At 39.4% G+C, this 26,504-nt stretch overlaps 1 protein-coding gene across 3 annotated transcripts; it reads left to right on the top strand.

Moving 5' to 3' along the window:
* The first annotated feature begins 65 nt into the window (after positions 1-65).
* Positions 66-26,485, top strand: MFN1 (mitofusin 1). 3 transcript variants are annotated; one of them, XM_076341326.1, is made up of 18 exons: positions 66-161; positions 704-825; positions 1,699-1,834; positions 4,728-4,890; positions 5,547-5,671; positions 7,372-7,480; positions 10,649-10,756; positions 11,473-11,626; positions 11,756-11,823; positions 16,565-16,686; positions 18,223-18,349; positions 18,637-18,741; positions 19,728-19,830; positions 20,818-21,047; positions 21,555-21,710; positions 22,237-22,433; positions 23,772-23,906; positions 24,853-26,485. In XM_076341326.1, the coding sequence occupies exons 2-18, from the start codon at positions 711-713 to the stop codon at positions 24,920-24,922; spliced, it is 2,223 nt and encodes a 740-aa protein (XP_076197441.1). In that variant the 5' UTR covers positions 66-161; positions 704-710; the 3' UTR covers positions 24,923-26,485. The 3 variants fall into 3 exon arrangements, with proteins under 3 accessions (XP_076197441.1, XP_076197443.1, XP_076197442.1); XM_076341328.1 differs by having other exon boundaries at positions 117-135; XM_076341327.1 differs by lacking the exon at positions 66-161 and adding an exon at positions 168-512.
* The last annotated feature ends 19 nt before the right edge of the window (positions 26,486-26,504 follow it).

Raw genomic sequence — 26,504 nt, 5'->3', positions numbered from 1 at the left:
AACGGCCCCGCCAGGCGGGTCCGGGAGCGGGGTGAGGCGAGGCGGAAGCGGAAGCGATGTCCGCCCCCGTCCCGGCGGCGGCGGGACAGGAGGAGGCGGCGGGGAAGGCCCTGCCAGCGGCGCGGCGGTTGCCGGGTAACGGCGGAGAGAGCAGGGGCGCCGTAAGTGACTGGGGCCGGGCACGGCCGCGGGCCGTCCGGTGCTCCTGCGGCCTGACCCCTCGCCCTGCTGAAGGGGGGGGGAGGTCCTCGCCGTCCCCTCAGCGGCGGGCGGCCGCCGCGACGCCTCCCCCAGGTGGTGGTGGGTGCAGGGCCTGCCGGGGCGGCCGAAGGGAGCCGCGGGCCTGTCCTCGCTGGGCCGAGGGGACAGCGCTGACCTCCAAGCGGCGCGGAGGTTGTGAGCCGCGTTTTATGAGGGGAAAGTCTCCTATTTCGAGAACAGACCGCACCAAATCGGTTTTAAACCTGTCCCCGAGCTTTGTGAGCCGCTGTCGGCGCGTGTGGTGAGAAGAGGTGAGAGTTTGTCAGGGTAGTAGAACCAGCATAAACTAAGCTTACTGGCATTCATTGTGATTTGGAGTTTTGGTTTTGTTTTGGGTTTGTTTTTTTTTTTTTTCTTAAATGACTGGGTGAGAAGTGTATGACTTCTCACGTACACGGGAGTGCGGAGTGTTTTGGTCACTTTTATGTAACTTTCGTTGCAGTTGCATAATGGCAGAAGCTACCGTCTCTCCACTGAAGCACTTTGTGCTTGCTAAAAAGACAATCACTGCCATCTTCGACCAGCTGCTGGACTATGTCACTGAGGGAGCAACTTTTGTGGAAGGTTAGCTTTTGACTTAAACACAAGGATCTTGTCTGTTGCTTTGAATATGTTTTACGGTAGCGCAGTGTACGTTACAATATATATCAGTATGCTGCTTGTGTAAGCCTATGCCTTCAGAAATAGTCACGTTTTTCATTTGACATTGGTTTTGTTTTTTTTTTTTCAACTTAGGCTAGCAGGAATGCCTAGGATGGTTATGTATATGAAAAGCTGATTGCTTCGCTTGGGCTGGTGGCCTAGCCTCCTTTCCATGAGGGTGAAAGCTTAACTACTCCAGCGTTTATAGTCCTGTTGTGGTTTCTTTTGCATAGAAGAAAGGACAAACAGGTTCTCCCATTATTCAGTAGGAAAGTAGGTCAACGTGATGTAATGCAAAGAACCGCTGGTTACACCCTCAGAAGTTTTAGCAACGTGGAGGCGCGTGTGTCACCACATAGAGTTGGCTGCTCATCACCCCAGTGAGCTCTGCAGGGAGAAGACAGCCCAGCCTAGCTGGTGTATCCATGAGAGGTCCCGGCTTTCCTTTCTGAAGGAAGCAGGTCCCGGCTTTCCTTTCTGAAGGAAGGAGGTGTCGCAAAGAGCGGGGCAAATCAGCACAGCAGGCTGTCTTCACAGGGTTATTGAATCCAGCAGTTAGATTGTTGATTAATCTGAAGTGATTTATGTCATGATTTCACAAGTGCTTGTGGTAGCGCTGTCAAATGACAAGGGCTAATACCAGTGTCTGTAGTGGGGTTTTGTTTTCTTACGCTGTATAATTAAATTTCACACAGATCTTTGTTAGTATGTGAAGTATTAATAATCTGTATCTTGTATCCTGGAGCACGTACTCTGTATGTGATTGCTTTTATGTTATTCTTTTTCTATGTGTAGCAACATACAGGAACCCAGAGCTTGAACATGTAGCAACAGAAGACGAACTAGCAAAAATACAGGCATATAAACATAAGTTAGCAGTCATCGGTGAGGTACTTTCACGGAGACACATGAAAGTGGCATTTTTTGGCAGGTAATGAAAGGAATTACCAGAACTTAATTTAATCTTTTTTTTTTTTTCCTTTGCAGGGCTTAGTGTCCATATTTCTAATTTAAATGCATTGGAATTAGTGCTTCATCGTAGAGTTATTGTTTGAAAAATAATACATAAAACCGTGTTCACTCTTACCTAATTGATGCTGAATATTTCTTTGATGCCATCTTGCTTCGTGACTGTAGATTAATTATGTATGTCTTGTTACATATTTTTCATTGATAAACTTTGTAAAATAATTATCCTGTATAGATCTATTATTTGACTTAGGAAGGTCTGAGTTTGTCGTCATCTTCTCCAGAATGGCTTTTCTTTTTTTAACATGGTGGTTTTGTTTGTTTAATATCTTTGTTTTACTGGACTGTTACTGTTGAGAACTTTTGTTTGTATTTGATCACAAGTACTGAAAAACTGAACTTTGAGCTGTTTGTGTTTCCGTATATAAGCAGCTGAAGGAAAATAGACAGTTAGAGACAGTTGCCTTGGTTTTATCATTAGTCTGATAGATCTGTGTGGTGATTATAAGGGATAACAGTAACAATGTACTGTACGGCTTACAGATCCATCTGAATGAAGCTATGAATTTCTGCTTTCCTGAATCACTAATTAGGAAAAATTCTAGTTCAGTCCTTGGTGGTATTACTACAGACCAAGTGTCAAACCTTTTGCGTATTTAGTTAGCATTTCCAAAGTTATGGGTAATTTAAATTCACTTCTGTTCTAAAAAAAACGTATTTTCAGTATTAGAAAATTTTTAACTTTAGTCAGCTTGGGATCATTTCAGCTATATTTTTTTTATTTTTGTGGCAGGAAAAAAGGGAGTTAAAAAGAAAGGTATTTGTTGCACCTGAAATGTGTTACTACATAAGAAGTATTCTAAAGAGTTGCTGTCAGGTATTATAGGCACAAAGCACTGAGGTTTTATGTGTCTCTGCTTGTATGTGTTGTGTTTTGCATTTCAGTCTCATCTTAGTGGAAAAGTCTTAAGTTTTCAGTGAGAAATTTTGATTGGGTCTTGACACTTCCAATAAACGTCTGCGTTCCAAAAATTGTGCTATTCTGTTCCTATAAAATTTGGAGAGTATAGAAAGATGATGAAAATCTGCCTTACCGAATGTGAAGTCAGATATAAAATAGTGAAGTCCTTCAAAAGACTACGGTTCCAGTGCTTTCAAATGCTTTTATGTGCCTGGTTAGTCAGCGGTCTGTTAGTCCACTTTGCTTCAGGAAGATTGATTTTCCTGTGCTTAAATTTGAGCATGTGGTTACGTACTTTTTCTGGAGTATGACTATTCATGTTTTAGTTCTAAAAATTCTGTAATAGTATTGGGGAAAAAAGTGTACAACAGTGGTCTTACCTTCATTTTACTAAAAATAGTTTAGCTATTTAAAGAAAAACAATAAAAGGGTCTGGGGCAAAGAAATTACTTATATTTCAGACTTGATATTTCACAAAGTTAAAAGCTGAATACGTTTACAAGCTGTAATGTGTGATAAAAGTTGCTTTTGCAAAGGGCAGAAGTTCAGAGCAGGAAAAAGAATTTAATTCTCCCTCTGACATTTTGAATAGATTTGTAAACTGTTGTACAGTGAACACTGAACTTTTTCTAGAAGAAGTAGCTCAAAAATGACTTACAGTCTATGTAACTTTATACTGTTGTGTAATAGTTAAACCTCAAATATTTATGGGTGAGGGGTGGAGGTTTAGTGTGAAATAGGACACTGCTGAGAACTTCACGTTCTTGCAGAATCTTGAGTTGGTCACCAGTTCCTTTTAATCAACAGGGTTTTGGTTAATTTAGCTACCTCTTCCTTCTGAAATAAGGACAAGACTAAGTTTCATTGTTAAAGACAGCATTTGTGTTATAAGGATTATGCACAAGAAATAAATTTGAGGGGTTTTTGCGCATTGTTACACGTCTTACTGTAGGAATTTTCATTCAGTTGAGATTATCATCCATTAAATTGTTCTGAGTTGTCATTGCTGGGTGTAATGAGAATTCCCAGACAGCAATGCTTTGAAACATATCTGAAGGCAGTAGTACAGTGATGCTCCTTTTGTACCTCATCTCATGCCTAGAAGACTCCATCAGAAGCAGCAGTTCCTTTCTGACTAGTAAAGATCAGATGTTTCTCTAAAGACAGGTTAAGTTGCTGAGGTGGTAATTTCACAAACATTTTAGGGAATCACCATTGATTGCCACCATAGAGGGTAGTCCTTCCCTGCCCCTGTCATGCAGCATTCTCCTCGTGTCCTTCAGCATCCCTGGAATTCCTTTAGCTTTGCTGTGAGTGGGAATGTGGAATTGTTGTCTAATCAGAACATAATTCTGCCCAAAATGTTACATATATTTTCAATCCGTTCTTTTTTATAGGCATGCTAGGGCTGGCACAAAGAAGAGGGCAGGCTGCCCCCTTATGTGGGACGGCGTGCTGTGACTTACCAATTGCTTTAAGTTGATCTAAGGCATCTTTTTATGCTAGATGCTTTTTCTGGTGTAGCAAAGTTGAGCCAATATCTTTTACAAATCCGTTACACAGATTGAGGTATACCAGATGAAGCATACTTGCCAGTACAGGTTGGGCTTGTTGAGCCAGTATGTGTTATGCAAATCAAAATTGGTTTTCTTGGTTGGATAGGCAATGTTGATACCATGAAAGATTTTTGGAATTGCTATTCAGATGAACTTTTCCTGCACTCCCTATTCTTTTCTGGCAAGCTATGCTGTACTGGCTTGAAGCTCTATCACCCAAAACAACTTGCAGTATGTGGGTCTGACGCAGTTAAATGGGGGTGCATTCAGTTCAAAACTAAGGTATGTGTAATGTTGCTGTACTGTGCTCAAAGTGCTCTTATTTTCTACCCCTCTAGAACAAGCAGCGGGAAAAGTTCGGTCATTAATGCGATGCTTTGGGATAAGGTACTTCCTAGTGGGATTGGCCATACAACTAACTGCTTTCTCAGTGTGGAAGGGACAGATGGAGATAAGGCTTATCTTATGACAGAAGGATCAGATGAAAAGAAGAGTGTCAAGGTACGGTTTTTGAATGATTAATGCTACTTTTCACAGTAACTATTTCTCAAAAGATCTATCTTTTAACAATGATTTCAGGTCTAATGAAAAGTATAAGGTTAACTCATTCTGTATTTTTAAGCTCTTATTTAGGAGGGAATAACTAACAAACTAAAATGGTCAACTTCACAGTTTTTCTTGGATATTTCAGAGAAGCAACTAATGTGTGTCTGATTGTAGCATAGCATATGTTGAGTGATCTATTTTTATAGGACTGAGAGTAAGTTCTGTTACTTGTTAACAATTTGGAATGTGCCTCTCATTTGGCCTTATGGTGCTTAGCTTATTTAGCTGCTCACACTGATATGTTAAACCTCTGAGGCAAATTCATGATGATGCTCAGTATCATGCAGTCTAGCCCTGTAAGGAATACCACTTTGTGGCTCCAAAGAAACTCCTGTCTGAGTTTCAAGGCACAACTTGTTCTTTAGATGCTGGTGAGTCTAAGAGGTTAAAAAAAAATAAAAATCACAAGTATTCACCAGAAGGAAGTATGAACTCTCTTACCCTGTTCAAGATAGATCCTGTCCGGGTTTGCTTGAGAACCAAATTAGACTGGTATACAGACTTGTTTGTGGTGCATATTCATGTTTGTCTTCTCTTTATGCTCTTTATAGACAGTCAATCAGCTTGCTCATGCACTTCACATGGATAAAGATTTGCAAGCTGGCTGTCTTGTCCATGTCTTTTGGCCCAAGTCAAAGTGTGCCCTGCTGAGAGATGATTTGGTTTTAGTGGACAGGTATGTTTTCTGTTTTAGTAAATATTTTCTTAAATAAATTAGCCATTACAGTGTTTAGAAAAGAGACTGGTTTACTGATCGGTGGTGTTTTGTTTGTTAGGTTGCCAAATTATTGAAAAGCTTTTTTTTTTCCTTTTTTTTTTTTTTTTTTTTTTTGGAGAGTACAGAGTTTGTTCTTTGGTGTATACTGCTGCCTGTCATCACCCCACTGATTTTGGCCTTGTAACAGTTGGAACAAACAAGTGTCTTGTGATTGAGCTGAATAAGGGACTAGCTTTTGGCTGAGGATACTTCCACCTTTAAAACAGTATGGAAGTGTGAATAGGGTTGTTGCAGCAACAACCTTTTGCCCATCTCCTGTCTTTAAACACTTGAGACTGATCATGAGAAGTATAAGCAATCTGGACTTCACTTCTAAAAGCTTCTGATAAGAGTTGCAGTGCCTACTTATCAAAGTAATGGGTGACCTGAAGACGTAATTGTGACTGTCATCTGTGTGTGCCTGTGTGCTGGGCTAACATTTCCTACAGTTTGTGTATTTAAAGAATTCTGAAAGCTGGGGGTTTTGCTTATGTCAAATGCCCGTGTTCCCGGCTGCTTTGGGGTATGACCTGGTAATATTTTTTCAAACCGTTAGGTGATCTATGCTTGATTTGTGACTCAATATAGATTGAATTTGTGAGTAATTCACTCGCGTATGAGTGAATTTGTAAGTATGATTTCTTCATATCCAGAAAAATAACATCCTGAGTGTATTTTGATGAATTGTAGTGCTTTTTGTTGCATCTCTAATCTTACACCTTTGAAATCACTGGGAGTTCGTCATTATTTTCTTGGGTGCAAGCTCAGGTCCTGTTAGTCACAGAAAAAGCCAGCCTGGGCTGGCACAAGGAGCTGGTTGGTTTGATGCACTGCTGGACTTCTGATCTTATGCAGTTCTACTGTCTCCTTGGGGACATGTGCATAGCACAAGTGTGCTGGAAGCCCAGAAGGGATCCTTGCATAGATATGATATAAGGCATGATTTGATCTGCACAGTCTTGGTTGCTAAAGGTGAAATGTAAAGGGAAAAGAAAACAGCCTGGAATCTGAGAGAACAAGTAGTTGTAAGGAGAAAATCATCTTTTTACTGTTAAATAGAGCAAATTAGAACTAGCAATAATTGAGGTGTTGCAAAATGACATAATGCTCATATTCCACTTATTTTTGAAAAACTGACAGCACTGTAGTTTTAGCTTCATTTTAATTTGTTATTAAATCTATGCACAGCTTGTATAGCATATCACTTTAAAGAAGGCCTTGATTAATGGAAAAAATATTTTATGAACAACTGTCCTTTTTGATTAAAATCTAAAACTTGGAATATGGGGAGGGGGACCATTCTGTGGGACTGCCTGGATTTCTGACAGACTGCCTGTCACTTTTCTTGGCTATTATGCTCTGCATATTTATTGATTAGAAATTGCATTTTGGAATGAGCAGATGGTCCAGTGAGTGAGTGACTGATAAATGCTAAATGGTAATTGGCTTTTGCTATGTTTTGCATTAAGCTTGAGTTAAGCATCAGTCTAAAGATACAAAGCTTTATATCTTCTTGCAAGGTCCTTAGGCAATCCCACTCTATTTTTATCAGTTTCTAAAAATCAAGTGCTCCTTTGCTGGATAAATATGAGTTTGTGGGGTTTTTTTATTCTCAACAGCCCTGGCACGGATGTCACTACAGAACTGGACAGCTGGATTGACAAATTCTGCTTAGATGCCGATGTGTTTGTCTTGGTTGCCAATTCTGAATCAACTCTCATGAACACGGTATGATGTGCAATGATTTTACATTACTTCTTCATTTAAATACTCAGCAGTTCCATAACTGAAATGGCTTCTCTTAGACCTTTATTGAAGCTCCCATGAATCGTTGCACTTGGATCTTGTGAATAGGATTTGGGGGTGGGAGGCAGGAGACAATGTAAATCCCTCACTAGGGAAAGGAGAACCAGGTTTCTTACCAGCTTTGCTTACTCTGACTTGAGCATCACATTTGTCCTTTCTATCTTAGTTTCTTTTTTGATAAATGGATGATGTAGTGCTTGTCTCACTTTACAGTTTGTTGATATTTGTCAGCTGAAGATACTTGTATTATCAAAGAAATAAATTATGGAGTATTTCATATCCAGAAGTTCAGTAAAATATACAAAGTAGGTGAAGGAAGTTGAATTTCTGTCTTGTTCCTCGTGTTCTTGTCTCAGAAGAGGGTGAATTCCCTTGATACACCTTGTGTTGAGGACAAGTGCTACAGGTTGCCCTCATTGGACTGTGTTTCTTCTGAAAATGCTAGCAATAAGCATTCATGTTGCGTGGTTCTGTGCAACATGGAGAGCTGAAGATGTTTTAACAACTTTATTCTATAAAGCCTTGTTTCAAGAGAGAGACGACTTCTGTATACCTTGCAGCCTAAATATTGTGTGACTCACAGAAGGACAGCATACAAGGTAGCCAAAAGAGCTCAAAATACAAGACCAGATATTTGCTTTAATTTTGTAGTGATCTCCAGTTTTGACTAAACTAAGTATTGTGAATGCAGTCAATATCTATATAAGGTTTCTAAGTTATTGGAAGTGGGACTGCCAGAATGTAGTATAATGCTACTGAGAAATCTCTTGAAGACTTCTATTAAGCCTACTGTAGACGAATAAAATGCTCTGATTGTTCTGAGATAGTTCTGACATGCAGTGTCTGAACTTTCTAATTATTGAGGCAATTTTTAATACAATAGAAGAACTGAATATACAAAGACAGTATTTCCTTCCATTCTAGCAAATTAGAATAGTTTGGTAGAAATCTGAGAAGAACATAAAGTGAGTGTAAAAGCATTACATTCCGTCTTCTTAGCCAAATCCACAAAGACTCAAATACAAAAGAGATGTGATTTAAAAGGCAAAGAAAGAAGATTCTGACAACATCCAAGGCAAAGAGAGGATTTGGCACAACTATGGCTTTATCATTTCCATTATGTCAAGTGAAGGATGCTTTTTGGCTTTTAATATGGAGGGAGTCTAGAAATTGTTTGCATTATGTGCATACCATAGTTGGTTTGGGTTTTTTAATTTAAAAAAGAAAGAAGAAAAAAAGATTGGGTTTTAGTGAACACCTCATTACTATATAAAAACATGGAAACAATAGGGACCTGCATGCCAGATTTCAGTTTGGTGTAATGAAGTAACAGAGAAAAGGCCAAATTCGATTTGGTGTTCTCATTTGCTCAGGAGAAATGAACCATTAAAAACAATCTGACTGAGATAGTAAATACGCAGGAAAGACATATAGGCTGTACGTCTACTGGAAGATTCTGTTAATTTTATATTTGTCTGATCCTTAACACCCAGTCACAGAAGTGCTACTCTGCTTTTTAATGTGATTTTTGGCCAATCTTTGTTTCTTGTCGGGCATGGCTGAAAGTTGCTAAATAGAAATAGGTTAGTTTTGCAATTTGGTTGAAGCATTAATGTCTTGCTGAGTTTTTTTGGTTGCCATGCCTATAAATCCTCACTTAACACTGAGCACCTTGTAATTATTAGAATCTGGAAATAACCAGTGTCCAGGGTGTATGTTGGAGGGAAAGGAAATAGATCTTAGTTGTGATTGAGGCTTTGGCTCAGTAAACAGCTCTCTTACTCTATCTCCTTTTTAATTCTTTCAGCCTATTAGACACAAATGAAGTTGCCTTTGTAACTGCTCTAAAGCATTTGTATTTTGCTTTGCATTGTGGCAAATGGTAATTTCTTTCTTCATCTACACAAGTTTATCCTTCATGTAAAGCATATGATAACTATGTTCTCATCCTCCTTAGGCATTATTTTTACCTCTTTCCATAACAGGTTTGAGAATATTTGGCAGCTGCTATACAACCACATATTTTTTTGCATAAATGTGATTTTTCTAATATTCCCTCATAAATTCTCTTCAAAGTTCTTATTTCTGCAACAGTAATCTTGTTTACACATACATTAGTCTCCATCAGCCAGGGAGTAAGCATCTCCAGCGTTGTGTCCAGAATATGTGGTGGTGTCCTGCTGTAGATTCAAAAAGCTTATGGCAGCACAGAGATCTCTTCTGTTTGAGCTGTGCTGAGTGGGGATTCACTCCATCACAACTTACCCATTATGTCTATGGAAACAGCAATGATGGGTGGTAGGTATGGGCCAGAGACCTAAATACATTTTCAGGTACATGCATGTCTTATTTTTAAAATTAAAACATTCAGCAATGACTTCTCTTGTGGCTCAAGCTATACATCCTCCTCATATAGGAAATGTAACTTGTCTATAGTCGAAGCTGACGTTGCCTAGTTGAAGAATATAGTCAGAGGGTGTTTTTCTGGATATAGAAACTGGATTTGGCAGGGTAAACAGGAGCATCTTGGTAGTTCAAATAAGGAAGACTTCACAGTTTTAGCCAGGCGTCTTATTTAAAAAACAAAATGAGCCAATATAGTCATGTTTTGTGTGTTCTTCTTCCCTTCCTCTCTTCCCACACAATATTTTTGAGTGTCACACAATTGCAAACAAATTTAATAGAGGGCTAGAAGTATCAAAGGAGATGAAGTTTTGTGATAGTAAGAGTGAAAGAATGAGGGGGAAAAAAAAAGACAGTGAATGATGTGATAGATTTATAGAAGAATAGACTTTCTTTTCCAGTGTTTTCTAAACTATTTGTTTTGGAAGTTTTCTTAATTTGTATTTGTATCTACTTGTAGAAAAGCTTGCAGTATCTTTGACTTTTAGCATTGGCATCAGTTTTATTTGATGACTTTTGAACTATCATAAGCCTTTCTTTGTGTTGGATATCTGTGGTTTTTAATGCTAATGTATTCTTTTAAATACATTTTTAAAAAGCTGGATTAACTTCAGAATCTGTTACAGAAGAATGTGTGACTCTGGTTTGGATGTCTGGGGAGTTTTCTGTTTGTGCTTTAATTCTTAGGAAAAACATTTTTTCCATAAAGTGAACGAGCGACTTTCCAAGCCAAACATCTTCATCTTGAATAATAGATGGGATGCCTCCGCATCAGAACCCGAATATATGGAAGATGTGAGTGACTTGATGGCTCTTATTTGGGTGTTGTGGGTTTGTGTGGGTTTTTTTAAATATATATATATATATATATATATATATATATATATATATATATATATATATATAAAAAAAAATAAAGAAAAGGCCTCCACATGCATAAAAGCATGCTAAATTGCCTAGGTAATACAGTTATTAATATGAAAACACCAGCTTTGTCTTAGTAATAAAAGGATAAGTTATTTGGTCAGAAAATGGAAATAACTTATTCCTTGTTCAGAGCAAAAAGCCACCTGCAGTTCAAACTACAATATATGCAGGCAGGTAATACAATGGGAAGCTTGTTTAGAACCGTTTTCCTCCACGGTTAAGCTTGTTTTAAATCTTTGTATTACCTTTTATTTCTGTAATGTTAATGCAGCCTGAGGGTACAGTTTATACATGTATACATGCGTAGAGTAGCTGGCAAAGTACAGTGTTAGATGGTAACAGTTCGGTGTGCTCTTCAGATCTTTCCAACGGCAACTAGCTTACATAAATACAGACAGTTGTAGAAGAAAGTATTGTTGCTTCCAGGGCTGTTTAAATGGTTAAAAGCAGCTGCTGCATCAGTGGGATTAGAAGGCATCTGCTATCTAAGGGGTTGTCCAGCATCTGTTTCTGACTCTGACGTTCTGATTTGATGACGGCTCAATTTTTGCATTTTTCTCATGAGCTTTTTACCTTTTCCTCAGGTGCGTAGGCAGCACATGGAGCGCTGTCTGACTTTTCTAGTTGATGAGCTCAAAGTTATTGATCCTGTAGAAGCAAGGAATCGCATCTTTTTTGTTTCAGCAAAAGAAGTTCTGAGTGCCAGGAGACAGAAGGCCCAAGGAATGCCAGAGGGTGGTGTGTAGGAACTCTTGCTTTTCCTCAAATACAGAAAAATATTGTAAAACATGATAAACAAAAATATTTAAGATACAGTCACTGCTGAGAGGTATTGCTCTCTCCCTTATGGTCCATTATGTTTCACAGGTGGAGCACTTGCTGAAGGATTTCAAACAAGATTCCAGGAATTTCAACATTTTGAGCAGATATTTGAGGTATTTATGATGGGCTTTTTAGGCTGCCTGTTTTTTAATGCAAAGGTTTTGTTTATGTTTAGCTTAATTTTACTGAACATTACCCGTGTTAACAGGTGGAGGAGTGTAAGGTATTCAAACCACGTGACAGCTTTTCCTTGTCTGTGGGCTCTGTTCATCTGTTCTCACCTTGAATAGCAGGTAGTCATTGGAAAAACAAGTATTGTTCAGTGAGGGAAAGGACCAAAACTGGACTCTCATCTCATGTTTTGAGACCTCAATACGAATATAGTCTATATAAAAAGAGACGATGCTCTTAGAAAGGAGTGTTATCACTTAGAACCATGAGCTGGTGAAATGTTTGCTGGATAGTAAGCCTTACTTTGTTCTGAAGTTGTAGCTTTGTAATTAATTATTGTAATTCAGGACACAAATAGTAAGAAATTCTTTCACCAATGTAAGTCTAAGTATTTACTTGCATTTTTAAAGCCAGAGTTTTTAAATTGTCACCATTATCTACCTCTTAGCTCTGATACTCTGAACACTAACACTATTTTTGTAACCTTGTTGCTGTACAGAATCCATCCTTCACCCTCAGTTCACCTATATTCATAGTTGGAGTTTACAGTTTCTTTAGAAGTTGGACTGGCTAGACAATTGAGTAATTTTTTTGTGATAGGATCCATTTGTCTTGCTGAATTTGATAACTAATTAATTAAAGCCATTCTTGGATATCTTAAGGAGGCATTTTGGATATGCCTTGATGGTTTTGCATGGTATGTATCGGCATATTTCGCGCAACATGAGCCTGAACAGTATGACTGTAGTTTGTATACAGCAAATGTTCAAGCCTGCCCTTGCATGCTTCAATCAGTAATTCCTGTTTGGTATATTTTAAAAAAATCTAACTGCCTCTGAAAAGTATTTCTTCTCTCATTACAAGCCCATTTGACCTTAGCAAAACTGAGTCATGTAATGATGTGTGTGTATCAAAAAGGTGTTAAAATAACAGTTTGATTCAGTCTTGCAAAAGCAAGAAAATGTCAGACTAAAGTTTAAATTTAATCCTTATCCACACTTTTATGGTAGATGACTGAGTTGATGAAATGATTGGTTCAGAATACTGGCAGGGCCTGAGTCCATGAGGCATGAAATTTCTTGCTTGTGTCGCTAGTGGTAGCCAAACATGCGTTTTTGTTTGTAATTTTTGTCCTTAGAATTATAGTAGGAAACTTTCAAGCAGTAGGAAAAAAGTGGAAATTAAGTTTCTAAATCAGTTACTGTTCTTTAACATATTTTGCCATGTGCTATACCCAAAGCTTTTTTGACAAAATCTCTTACAATTACAGTTAAGCGCTCAACACTTAGGATATTTCAAGATTAAGATGGATGTATGACTTATTAAATGATGTGATGCTCAGCATATTTGTAAATCAGATGTCACAGTCTCAAGTTGGCCACCAAAATGAGAAGCATCCATCACAAGGTCACAACCGTGACAAGTTTCTTTGGCAGAGGCAGGGACAAAAAACCATTCTGTTACGGCACTGAATGGCCTTAAAACAACTTTTTTCTTCTTTCACGTTATCTGTTTCACTTGTTGCACACCTTCCGACTCCAACAGCGAGAGTGGATTCTGTAATGTTTTTCCCCGTTCAGCCATGTTTCATCCTGAAATCATAATGAATGGCTTTGAATAGGAGTGTGATCACATCACTTAAAGAGCATGACAACATGTGCTAAATTAAGATTGCCAAAGTAATTTGAATTTTGAGTGTCTGATGTTGCAGCCTCTTTCACATTCAGGTTTTGTGGGCAATTCCTAAGTTATAATGGCATTTTATTTGCTTTTAAAGCAAGGCTGATACTTAAATCGTTCACCAGGTCTGAACTCTTCAGACCTAATACTCAAATTACTGTCACTTGAGCTGATAAAGTAAGTGATGACAATAGCATGCTGGTGTCAGTTACGTTTACCAGCACTAGGCTATACCAGCTCGTATATTAATGAAGAATATCGTACATCAGGTAGAATTTTCTGTGTTCCGTCTGGGAACGAAATCCTACTTGATACCATGCTTTATGCACTGCTAGACCAAATTCAGATGCTGTGAGTAGTCTAAGCACTTCTGGCTAAAGTGCTTTGCATTTACTCTGTTTCCTGACAGAGGAGCTGCAAGTCCTAAGACCCTTGGATTACACTCCAGTCTGTGAAAGGGAAGGGACAAGAGTACAGACGCTGTTCTGTCTGTCTGTCTGTCCACTGACCCCTTCTCTGCTTCAGTCTGTCTGTCTTGCCTTTAGCTCCTTGTCCCGTTCAGGTGCCCTGCTCAGGCTTTCCAAATGTCTCTTGTGCTCTTTTGTCCAGTTCACATCTCTAAGCTATCTCATCACCTCATTTATAAACCTGTCCACATGTTCCATGTTCCCACTGGCTGTATCTGCTGGTTTTGCTCCTCCTGGATTCTCTCACCTTGCTTTTGTCTTCACTAAAATTGGACAGCTTCTTCCTCTTCTCCACAAGGGCTGAGAGGAGGAACTGTTACTTGTCCAGTAGTTCCACATTCCTGATTTTAGTATCAGTTCCCTGATGGGAAAGCCTGTTCATCCCAGGACTGATATGAGCTCAGTATAGCTAGAATCATAAAAAAAAAATCTAGAAACAACCCATCGGTGCTAGTTTGTTGTGAAGGGGGAAAAATTTGGACCATTTTTGAAAGGTTTGTAACTACATTTATGTAGACTTTTGTGTGAGGGCAAAAGTCATTCCAAAAATAGATATAACACGTTCTTCTGCAAAGCACAGGGTGGTTAAAGTTGCTAAAAGAAAAACTGGTCCAGGCGTTACTAGAAACACTTGTAAGCAGTGGTGAGATTAAGATTTTTAGAGATTCAGGTAGTAGCGTTAAAAAGCGATGTTACCATGTATGTCAGCTGTGTTACAACAAAGAAAAAAAGATATGCAGTCTTAAAGGAAAGGGTTGGATTAGTGGATCAATTCTGAATTTTTATATTGTGGAATAACAGAAAGTAGTCTGTGTATCTTTCTTCTGAAATTTTGCAATGAGATACATAGAAGTGCCTTATCGAAACAGCAAAGAAGTGCATGCACAGTGCACTGTGTGCAGTAGTCCTTAGTGGATATTCTACATAAGACCAAACCCCACTATGCCTCAGGTTGTAGTGTTTCTCAAGTTTCTTCAAAAAACGGGTAACAGAAATGGTGTGGGGAGGAGTGGAGGAGGGAGGCAGGGCGGAATAGTAATTCTGGCTGTAAATTGGAGTGAATAACACAGCCTGAATTAGTACACTACTGCAGAGTCCTTCCCTAACTGCACGGGAATGTAATAAGCTGTGTGCTTGAAGACTATCTTGCTATACTGGAAGTGGGCTGGAAGGTAACTGGTTTTGGTTACGCTGTTGAAACATACCTTTTCTCTTTGTTTCGATAAATACGTATTTACAGACTAACAGCAAAACTGCTGCTGTCCCCCTCTTACCTTTCCCAGTCATTTAACTAACCTTTGTGTTTTTCCTAGTGCTCTAACTTGGATTTTCTGATTGTGTTGTGAGTGGCTGTCATCCTTTTATCTACCACATACTAATGTTCAGAAGACTCTTTTCTCTGTGTCTAGTCTAGCTCTTACAATGTGCTGATATTTATGAAACTCTGGCCTTTCATTGCTGATTTCTAGATCTACTTCGTCGAGGAACAGGGAATATATTTCACCCATTTTGTTTGTTTTGTTTTGATCTATTATTTTTACATAGCTGAAATTTGTTATTACAGCGTGTGCTAAGGTCATAGGCAAGTCTTTTAAAAGCAACCTAAACCTGTTTGTGCTATGAAAGGTGCATCCGTGAATTGAGAACAATTTAAAAACCCCATAGATCTGGTATAAAGAAACTAGCTGCTTGCTTTCTTCCCCCTCAAACACAGATGATGTTGCTACTTTGTGGTGACTTAGCGCAGGTTGAATTTAATTGGCTGCATAACTCAGGATGTGCAGTTGCTTGAAAAAAGTCAAAAGTCTTAATTTAAAGTTTATCACATTGGCTTTTGCCCAAAATGAATATCTGTATATCTTTTCAATCAGTGTCCTGTAATTTCTGAATCACTGTAGAATATTCAAAATTGCAGATTGATTAGAAATGGTATCTTTAGAGCATTCTGTACTCATTCATTTAACACTTCAATAATCTGCAAATAAGCTAATATTTTAAGGACTATTTAACAACTTTTTTTTATCCTGTGAGAGAATCCTTGTTTCTTATATCTGATTGTCTATTTTGTTCCTGGATGGTCAGTATTGACATGAGCATGTCAAATTTTATTGACAGAACTGCTTCTTGAAACTAAAGAATATTTATTGCAAGAAAGAAAACTCAAGCTAGGCAATATTGTCAGCGTTCATGTTAGACATTTATAATTCTGAAGAGATAGTTTGGAAAATTTTCTGTAGAACTAGATTTATCTTACGTATTCATCTGAGTTTTCTTTTTTCTTTACACAATTTATTTTAAAAGAATAAAAACCTATGCACATTACTGTGAATGAACATGAAGGTACAGATTTGCTGCTATAGACTCATTTGAGATTTCAGTTCTGTTGTCTTTTTAATTTCTATATACTTTCTCCCTTTTTATTTCCCATTGGTTTAAGTTCATGGTAAAATGAGCAGCATGTGCTTTCTGACAGTGAAATTCCTGAATGTGTTGGCATGGAATTGCAGTAATGTGTTGTGGCTTGGGCCCCTCGCAGGAGTGTATCTCGCAGTCAGCCGTGAAAACCAAGTTTGAACAGCACACTATCAGAGCTAAACAGATAATAGATACTGTGAAAAACATTATGGACGCCATAAACGTAGCAGCAGCAGAGAAAAGGTAGGTTGGTTGGAGGGCTGGTTGGCTTTGGTTTATCCAGATCCTCTGAGGAGCCATTTCTGTGCTGGTGATTTTCTTGGGCCATTATGGACTTTAAAATTCACTTTTCTTGCTTGGTAAGAAATAGAGAATTTCTCTGGTGTGTTAGTCTTACTACTCTTCACTTGCACCACTCAGTCTTGTCCTTGGTCTGTGACTTCTGTATAGGGATCTTGGTTTACTTTGCTGTTCTTCGTTACTGACTTACAGTTACACAGGCAGTCTGGGGGTTTTCAAAACTTTTTTCAAAAATATTTGAAATTTTAAGTTTTTCTAGCTGTATCCAGCATTTCAGCAGTGATGTTCGGGCCTGCTTTACCTAAGTTTTTTGTTAACAGTAACACTGAGAAAATAAGTGGGAGGATGTAGACACTTTAATTTGCAAGTGGTTAGAATACTGTAAGGGATGAGAAGAGCCCAAGCTAACAGAGGCTTGGCCTCCGGCCTATTCCAGATTGTATCCTTAAATACCTTTTATTTTCTCTTTGCTCATGTAATCCTTTTAGTGCTAATGATAGCAGCTCACCTACTCTGTCTGATAGTTTCATATATTCTTTGAGGTTTGCATATGTATGGTTTTTTCCCCTCAGTTTTGTTGCTACCTCTTGTCTCTCTTGTACACGGTGAACTTGCTGTCGTGTTTAATCCTTTCCATCCATCTCCTTTCTGTGTCTGTTAACAGTGTGTCTTTATGTTTCAGACTCCACTGTGCCTGTCAAAGATACTCATCTTCCTGATTATACCAGCTTTTACAAACTGCGTGTTTACATACTAACTTGTCTCACGTTGTCAGATCCTATGAAAACATGCTGTGAAATGTTTGAAAATATTCTGATATTCTACTTCTTTCTGTCAATCGGCCTGCCAAAACCTGTGTAGTGACCCCTCTTAATCTGAATTGCTCTTTGCTGTTTCTGCTGGCCCTTCAAGATATAACTACTTTAGATTTTAAGCAATTTTTACTTAAATGATAGGTCAAGGACTTCTGAAGAGAGTTGTTTGTGACAAGGTTAGTTTCTGCCGCCTCCCCTTTGCTTTGCAGGGTCATCAGACCCATGTCACTGTTAAGGAATAGTTGAGTGGTGCTGGTGAGCAGCAGTAGGACAGTTTGATCAGATTTATCCTTTTTCTTTTTTTAATTTTTAAATCAGGATAGACTAAGTATTAAAGGCCCCTGATTCCCCCCACCTTTTTTAGTTGTAATTATGTACGATGGTAATAATTCCAGCTCCACATTCTGGCTTTGTAAATATATCAAAACCCAGTAATTTGAGTCATGTTCGATCAGTGCAGCCTTTAAAATGTGCCTGTAAATTTAATATCTATATTGCAGTCATTCTGAAGCAGTGCTTCTGCTTTGTTCAGCCAGTGTCACTTTGGATTCTTTTTGGCTGCTCAGTAAACCGTCAGCTAGGTGGTCCATGCCTGATTATGGGGCTTGTTTCGTTCCTGGGAGAATACCTGCTGGTGATGGTGATTTCCTTTCTGCTATGTTAGAGTCCATTCAATGGAAGAGCGAGAAGATCAGAAGGATAGATTGGACTTTGTTCGAAATCAGCTGAACATTTTGACGGAAGATACTAAGGAAAAAATCAAACATGTTACTGAGGAAGTGGAAAATAAAGTAAGTAATGGCAGTGTGAAAAATCTCCCAGATTCAAGTGTTGTCTCTTCTGTAAGGCAGCTCCTTTAGGTGCCCACCCACCTTATGAAGTACATTTGAAATGTCCAGTATGTTCCTTTTCCAATATTAAAAAAAAAAAAAAAAAGGAAAAAACCCTTCAAAATGGCAGTCCTTCCTGACTGTCAGTTAATTGAATCATTTATTGTAACAGTTAATGCAGTGGTCTGTTTTCACTCTGGCTGGGAAAGGTAGGAGAAATGTTTTATGTATTTACCACATTCTTCCAGGTCTCCTCTGCCATGACTGATGAGATTTGCCGACTTTCAGTTTTAGTTGACGAATTTTATTCAGATTTTCACCCTTCTCCTCAAGTATTGAAGCTCTATAAGACAGTAAGTTTTCTTGCATGGTTTGAAGCCAGAGACTTTGTCTTTCCTTTAATTTCTACTTCTGTATTTTCATAATTTGCGTAGCATTTTATGTGACACTTTGTTTAAGCATTGCAGGATTTTTGCTTTCTGACATATGCAGATCTCTGTTTACCTAAAACTGGAAAAGGTTGAAAATACTTTCTGCTTTGTTTCTTGGAAAGAAATTAATTTTTGTTTCAACTGTCTTTTTACTAGAGTGGTTACTGAAACTGACATCCTGATATGTAGTCTTCACTTCTAATAAATAAAGACTTTACATAAACAATTTTCACCACTCCTAAAATAAAATAGATCAAAAAATAAAATGAGCTTGCAAATACCCAACACTTTATAGGTTTTTTAAAATTTTTTTTAAAGAAAAAAGGTGGTTTTTATTAAACTTCTATAAATTCTTCCTCAAACAGTATTTTAACAGAGCATACACCTGTAAATTTCATCCTTTGCCTCTTACGCTCAGATTTTGCTGCTAATGAATGACTGCCATAACTCCCACCTGTTTCAGCCTTGTTGATCCACTGGAGCGCTGCATTTTCAGGACAGTCTATGCTGTCCTGGCTATGCAAAATGTCCGGAGCAGACCTCTGTGGGAGTTGATGGGATCGGTTTATCTTTGTGCAAAGCAGTGAAATTGGCTCCCATCAAATGATGACAGTAGAGGCTTTGCAGGGCAGTGTGCTAGTGGTATGCTTCTCAGTGTCACAGTTTATTGAAAATACAGACTTTTCTGTATGCCTTTGAATGATTAGTCCTAGAGAAATCTTTCCTGTGTCACTTTAATTAGGTTTTCAGTCACAGTGTGCAATTTAAAAGCACGGTATTTCCATGGTAACATGCTTTTCTTCCCACTGTAAATAACAATGCTTAGTGTTTAACATATCTCTGCTCATATAATGTAATTGATTAGCTAAATATAAATTGATGAGCATATATTCTTTATAAACCTTCAGGAACTGAACAAACATATAGAAGATGGCTTGGGAAAGAACCTGGCTGATCGTTGCTCTAGTGAAGTCAATCAGTCGATGCATCAGTCGCAGCAGGAGATGATTGGTAAGATGAGGAAGGAGGAATGATAAGACTTTTTGTTTAGAGGAAGACAAGAAAACTTGCTTTTAGAAGAATTTTCTTTCTGATCGTGATTTAATGTTAACACTATAAAATGTTAAAGGAAAAGCCATCCTAGATCAAGACTGAGTGTCTGTTCAGCTTAGTAGCCTGTCTCTGATATTAACCAGTAGCAGATGCTTGGGGAGAAGAATAATGAACCAGGGTAAATATAGTGATCTGTCCCCAATTTAGGGACTTCTGAGCCAAGATACTGCATCTGGATTAATGGCTTAAGCAAGTAGTAATGGACCTGTCCTCTGGGAACTTGTCTGATCCTTTCATAAACCCATTTAAACTTTTGGCTTCCACAACAGATACATGAAATACACTAATTGTTAGATAATGTTTCTGCAGTATAATCCTCTCCCTAGGTCTCTCCAGATTCTGAGTGCAAAACAGGATAGTTTCACAAAGTATTTGTGCGCTCCATTTTTTCTTTTTTTTTTTTTTTTTTTTAATAAGTAGTATCTTTATTGCATATCCATATCTCTCTTCTGATCTGTTTCTGGTAATAAAAGATTCGGAGCAAGATCATGGAATTACGTGAAGGATTCTGTCATCTTATGCAATAATGTTGCCTTTTCTGTATGGCACCACAGAACTGCTGGATAAACCAACTTTTTCGTAGTCCATCCTTATCTTTTGACTGCTGATAGAGGTCTTTCAGTTAATTTGACCATTTTTTCCAGCAGTGCTTTCTCTGTGACTTGATTTTGCGTGACTGTTTTCTTTTATCAGAGCAATAAATTGCCTGCTCTGTTAGGATCAATACTGCTAAAATGCCCACTGCTTTTACAAATAAATAAATAAATCGATCAGTTTAGATTCTTGTAGTTCACAAAGCTGGTCAGCAGTGCAAGAATGCTGCTTGTGAATATGCTGTAAAGCTTTTAATGTTAACTTGTCTTTACTATTCTGTTTTATTTCTAGAAAATCTGAAACCATTGTTGCCTTCTGGTGCTCAGAATCAGCTCCACTTGCTAATTCCATGCAGGAGGTTTGACCTTAGCTATGATCTAAACTGTCATAGTCTGTGTGCAGATTTTCAAGAGGATATCATGTTCCACTTTTCTTTGGGATGGACTTCACTTGTAAACCGTTTCTTGGGTCCTAAACAAGCTCAGAGAGTATTATTTGGACTAGCAGATCCAAATTTACAAGTGAGTGCTTGATTAGGCCGACGTTTTAAGTGCCTTGTTTTACCTTGATGAGAATATATTGGTTTCTACTGTATTTGCCTCTACTATTTACATGCTTGCTGCTACTTTCCCCTAGTCCCTTTGTGTGAAATATTTTTGGTGAGGGTTGTTTTTATTGGATTATATTCAGGGTGAGAATGGAACAAAATCTTTTCCTAAACTTTCTGCAGCTGTTATCTGAGGTTTGTTTTCCTTTGGACTGAACCCTTTGGGTAACCTTTTCATTTGTAACTTTTGGATCCTTACAGCAGAGCCAGTCCTGTGTAGAACCCTTGTTCTAACCCAGTCCCTGTTGGGCAAGGAACTGTCAAAACCTCCACTGCTTATCAGGAGCATTGTTCAGACTTCTGTGCTGAAGAGTTTCCTTGAAGTAAATCAAACCCTGAATATATGAAAATAAAACAAAACCAGTCTGCTGTGTAGTTCCTTAATGCTTTTTACTCAGGCTGCCGTATTCCACTCTTCTAGATCCCTCATCCTTTACCTACCACCCCGTCTGCTGCCAGCCTTCCTGCTGTAACTCCAGAGAACGTATCGCACGATGATTTTATGGTTCCTTTGGTAATGAGTTTAGCTTCACTGACATCACGGACCTCTATGAGCATCATCGTTGTTGGCGGAGTGGCAAGTAGTATTAGCAACATTCACTGTACTAGAAGCGATGGCAAACATTAAGCTGGTCTTTCCTGTTTGGGGTGCAACATGAAGCATGTGATGGACTTAATAACACTGGGCCGGATGAGCGCATGTACACTGGATACCCGCAGTCAGTGTGTAGTGAGAAAATTAGTCTAATGACTCTGAGCATAGCTGGACATATTCTCTATGCCATATGTCTGTGTTCAGTTCCTGAATTAAAGGATGATTTGATGGTGCCTCATTCAGTTTGGATTTAGCGGGAGCTTTGCTTTCTCCTTCGTCCTTCATTAAAAAGCAGCGAGGCTTCTGTAACCTGCATATTCTCCATGCCGCTGGGGTACCAGCTCATTTGAATGTAGCTGTATTGCTCTGCAATAATAATATGGAAATAATACATTTTCTTAAACTAATCTGGTGAAATGGCCATGAAGATGATTAAAAAAAATGGGTGGAATTAGATTTTATTCTGTAGGGCAACTTACTTAAACTAATGAAGCATCCTCTTTTTCAGATTTGGAGAACAGTAGGCTGGAAACTCATCTCCCTTTCCTTAAGTATGTATGGGTTGTTATATCTTTATGAGAGACTAACTTGGACCACTAAAGCAAAAGAGAGAGCCTTTAAACAGCAGTTTGTAAACTATGCTACTGAAAAGCTGCAGATGATCGTCAGTCTTACAAGTGCTAATTGCAGCCATCAGGTGCAACAGTAAGTATCACACTGGTGTTTCCCCTCGCTAGGATAGGAAATCCATGTCAGTGCGGTACTGCGGTGTCCTGGGAGTGGGGACTGGCTGTACATGATGTGGGAAGGCAGCTTTGGTGTCCCTTGGCATTTATTACGAGGGAGTTTTAAGAGTTTGAAATTACCACCTGAAAAGGTCAATACATCCATCTCTCTGTGCGTATGAGCAAGAGTTAGTCTTAAGATGTAGACTCTCTTTGTCCAGCACCTTACTATGAAGACGTGGGAGTTGGCTCAGTTCTAGTGGAGGCTGAATTGGTCTGCTTTTAGATTAGCGTTGAATCAGCCCCGAGTGACTTTAATGGTGAGCATTTGTTCTGCCTCAAGGGTTGGTATGGGTGAGTTCTAAGCAGCCAGTCCTGGCTCTTCTGCACTGCAGAAGAGGAACTTGAGAGCCTTTCTGAACGGTTCCATTTTTTTTGTCTCTTTCCCAAATACTTTTCCACCTGTCTCTGCAAAGTAATGTCTGGGTGATTGTCTCCCTCAGCCTCTCCTGTTGAAACTGTTTTGATTAAATTATTATTTCAGAAAATTAGGCCTGCTAAATGAGTCCTCTAACCACCAGGGTGCAGAACACCTCTCCTGTGTAGCCCAGGGAATACTTTGCTAATACAAAGTTCAGCTTCAGCAGAGGAAAGAGAATCGTCCCCGTGTCTAGCAGCTGTGTGTCTCTGTGAGGACATGGAAGAGCTGGACTCAAACCAATGCTCCAGTGAGGTGAAGTAGAGAGGAGAGGAGATGCCTCCTCTCCTATGGGAGGCTCTCCCATAGGTTGCTGGCCTGGGGTGGTAACTGGGTGTTTTTCCTTTGTGTAAGGAGGAGCCTTGGAACTCAGGTTGGGAGCACGTGGCTGAGGGGGCAAGTAGGATCGGGTGCCTCAGCGAGTCTGGGGCACTCCTCACCCTGCAAAGCGCTCGCGTTCCCCGCGAGCAGGGCGCTTAGCGTGGCACGGGGCGCTGCACGAGGGGGCAGTTGGCTGCTCTAGCTCATGTTGCTGCCAGAGTCCCCATCTCAGACTCGTACCTGTTGGTGCTCAATGAAGAATTGCCAGACATGATGTTGGCATAGACTGAGGTGCATTTTGTATGTTTAAGGTTTCTTTTTTTAATTTTAAAAAAATACATCATTCTCCTGCTTTCTGCTATTCTATAATCCCTTAACAGCTGGAGACTGATTGCTGTGTTCTACTGCACACTGCAATGCCATGTGATTTACTTACTTATTTATTTAATTTTCTTCTTGAATTTTTTTTTGTGGCACAGACTTCTGTAAACCATGATTACAAACTTGTTTTCCCTTTAGGGAAATGGCCACTACCTTTGCTCGGCTCTGTCAGCAGGTGGATATTACCCAGAAAAACCTGGAAAAAGAAATTGCTAGGCTTTCCAAAGAAATAGATCAGTTGGAGAACGTACAGAGCAACTCCAAGCAGCTAAGGTAAGTCTGGGTGTGACTGGCCACAAGCAAGTTCAGTGAGATTGGTGCTTGCAGTTACTTTCAAGTTGAAATGAGGTAGGCACGGGTGCAGGACGGTACGTAGCAACACCTGTTTTCTTTACTTGTAACTGAACAGCTCTGGTTAGGTTAAATAAATGTATGCTTCTACCTAGGTGAATGAGCAAAGCTCCCAAAATAGTCTTTCTTAGATCATCTTTACCTTTGTCTCTCTTTATTGTATGGGAGAGGTGGCTTTCTCAAGAATATTAATCTTCTGTAGGTAAATTACGGTGGCACCTTCCCAAAGACCCCTCCCCATAGGAGAACACGAGAGCAGCTGTGCTGTGTTGAGTCATTCAGTGCAATACCGTTTTCTTTTAGTACCAGTAGTAGGTGTTTACAGAAGAGAAACTTCCAGCAATTGGTGGTTTAGGGCCTTAGAAGCAGCCTCAGCCTTGGTTTCATGTTCTTTTCCCCCTGCTGTAAGCCTGCCCTGGCTGTGGGCTGCCTCGTGGGCTGCCTCTTGGCCTCGGGCGTTGAAGGCCACGATCGGATGAACATCTAGCCCCACAGTGCACACCCCGTGGCACGGTATGCTGCCCGAGTGGCCTGTGGGAGGAACCCTGCTGAATGCCCTCCTTGCAATTGCAGAACCTCTCCCAGGTTAACCACTGAAAGGAAAGGCCGGAACCAGGGACGTCCCGGATGGACCTGGCACAGCCTTTGGGGAAAAGGAAACGTGGGGCAGACAGCTGGCGGCCTTCTACTGTGCAGTCAGGTCCCGCACTCGCAACGCCCGAGGCTCTGGCCAGAGCACATGTTTAGGTTTTCTTAGTGCTGTGGGTTTCAGGAATAGAGGAATAGAAATTAAACACTGATGTTGATTCTGCCGCCTTTGTGATGTTACTGCACTGAAGTAAATCCATTGCTTTTGTTTGTTTTACAGAAATAAAGCCATTCACCTTGAGAATGAACTAGATCGCTTTACAAAACATTTTCTTCAAAAGAGTAAATAAAACGTCGTTGCTACCTTTCCTGGTGATCCTTTGTAGGACAGAGTAGAAATTTTACAGATGACACTTCTCCTCTGTGGAGTCACATGAAATGATTTCTATTTAAAATGTTACTTTGATTACACTTGTTAATTATTGTAAAACTTGGTTTGGACTCTGATGGTGAACCAAACTGAAGAGCTATGGTACTCTGTTACGTTTGTTTTGCAGATTTTGAGTTAAAAATTATCTTTAAGCACTAAATTTCTTTGGGCACTTGACAATAAAAACCCAAATCCATACTGGTTTTCGTTAGTATTTAGCAGTGGCAAGCCTCGCTTCCTTGCAGCCAGGAGTTTATGCAGGGAGAGAGAGCTTATCACAGTTAGCACTGTCTCCTGTTTTCAGTTGCTTAGGAGTTAGCCAGGGATGGAGGATGCTGCTTTTTCATGGGTGCATGTTTTTGTTTGATGAAGGGAACGATAAACTCCAGCATGGGGAAAGGACTCTGTTTTAAAAGCAAGTGAAATTGGGTTGGGCAGCGCTTCCTCAAATGGAAGTGAAAGATGATAGTAAACTGCAGAGCATTCACTAATGAAATGCAGTAGGCTCTAGTTTCCCCTCTGGCTACCACATTTAGACAAGATGGCACTGATAAAGTAAAAAAAAAACCTATTTCAACAAGCTTGTCAGATTTCTCGCAGTCAGTAAAGTGGGGAGTTTGTCCATGAGACCACTGCTAGAACCCATGGCCAGGAGAGCTGCAGGTGTGTGTCACTGCCATCAGGCTAGCATCCAGGCGAAGGAGAGTTGGCCGAGTAGATGGGCTTGACTCAATTTTTGCATGTTGGGTGGGGAAGCTTAGGATGGATTCACAGAGCGGGGAGAGGCTGGGTTTGACAGCTTTTACTCATGCAATATCTTGAGCAGTCCCTTGGTTCTGCTGTAGACCAGGTCTCTTCCAGGTGAGGCTTAAGGCAGGTGTGCTGGAGTAGTTGACCTTTGCTCACCTCCAGCAATGCAAAGCCTCTTTTTTTTTAAAAAAAAAAGCTTTTGCTGTTGCCATCTGCAATCATTTGACACCTACTTTTTTCTAACTTGACTTTTTAAAACTAACTTATTTTAAAAGAGAAAGCCTTTTTGGAATATTTATATATTTTTATGGAAGTGTTAACATGGCTAAATGAAATATTCAACTTTAAAACTAAGATGTAGGGATTTGCTATTTTCCAGTCGATAAGGGCTATCTTAAAAGGAAATAGATTTAAAATCCAACGCTGGAGGCAGTTAATTATTTGGAGACAAAGAACGCTTTTCACCACAATGTCTTTTGGTGTTTGTTTCTGACTGTGCTAGCACAAGCGTGGCTCTCTTGGAACTTTCATTAGCAGCATGCGCGAGGACTCTCACGGTTGTTGAGGGAAACTGAAATGCAAAAATGAGTAACGGTCCAGCCTTCTTGTGTACGAGGGTACGGATGTGTATGAATGCTCTTTTTCTGGAGCATTTTTATGGACATTGTATCAAGATAAAAAACTTTACATGCATGTGTTCTACAGTTATTTATTAAAACAAATACTACCCCTTTGCTCTAGTAAGTTATTTG

This window comes from Aptenodytes patagonicus, chromosome 6 (assembly GCF_965638725.1).
Source record: "Aptenodytes patagonicus chromosome 6, bAptPat1.pri.cur, whole genome shotgun sequence".
Classification (NCBI taxonomy): domain Eukaryota; kingdom Metazoa; phylum Chordata; class Aves; order Sphenisciformes; family Spheniscidae; genus Aptenodytes; species Aptenodytes patagonicus.
The sequence above is the reverse complement of the archived record's forward strand: the minus strand, read 5'-3'. Positions and strand labels throughout refer to the sequence as shown.

Bases quoted from the DNA above. Each gene is read 5' to 3' on its own strand.
- MFN1 (XM_076341326.1), top strand. From the start codon at position 711: ATGGCAGAAGCTACCGTCTCTCCACTGAAGCACTTTGTGCTTGCTAAA. The intron at 16,687-18,222 runs GTAGGTTGGTTG...CTGCTATGTTAG, and splicing joins GTAGCAGCAGCAGAGAAAAG to AGTCCATTCAATGGAAGAGC. The intron at 18,350-18,636 runs GTAAGTAATGGC...ACATTCTTCCAG, and splicing joins CTGAGGAAGTGGAAAATAAA to GTCTCCTCTGCCATGACTGA.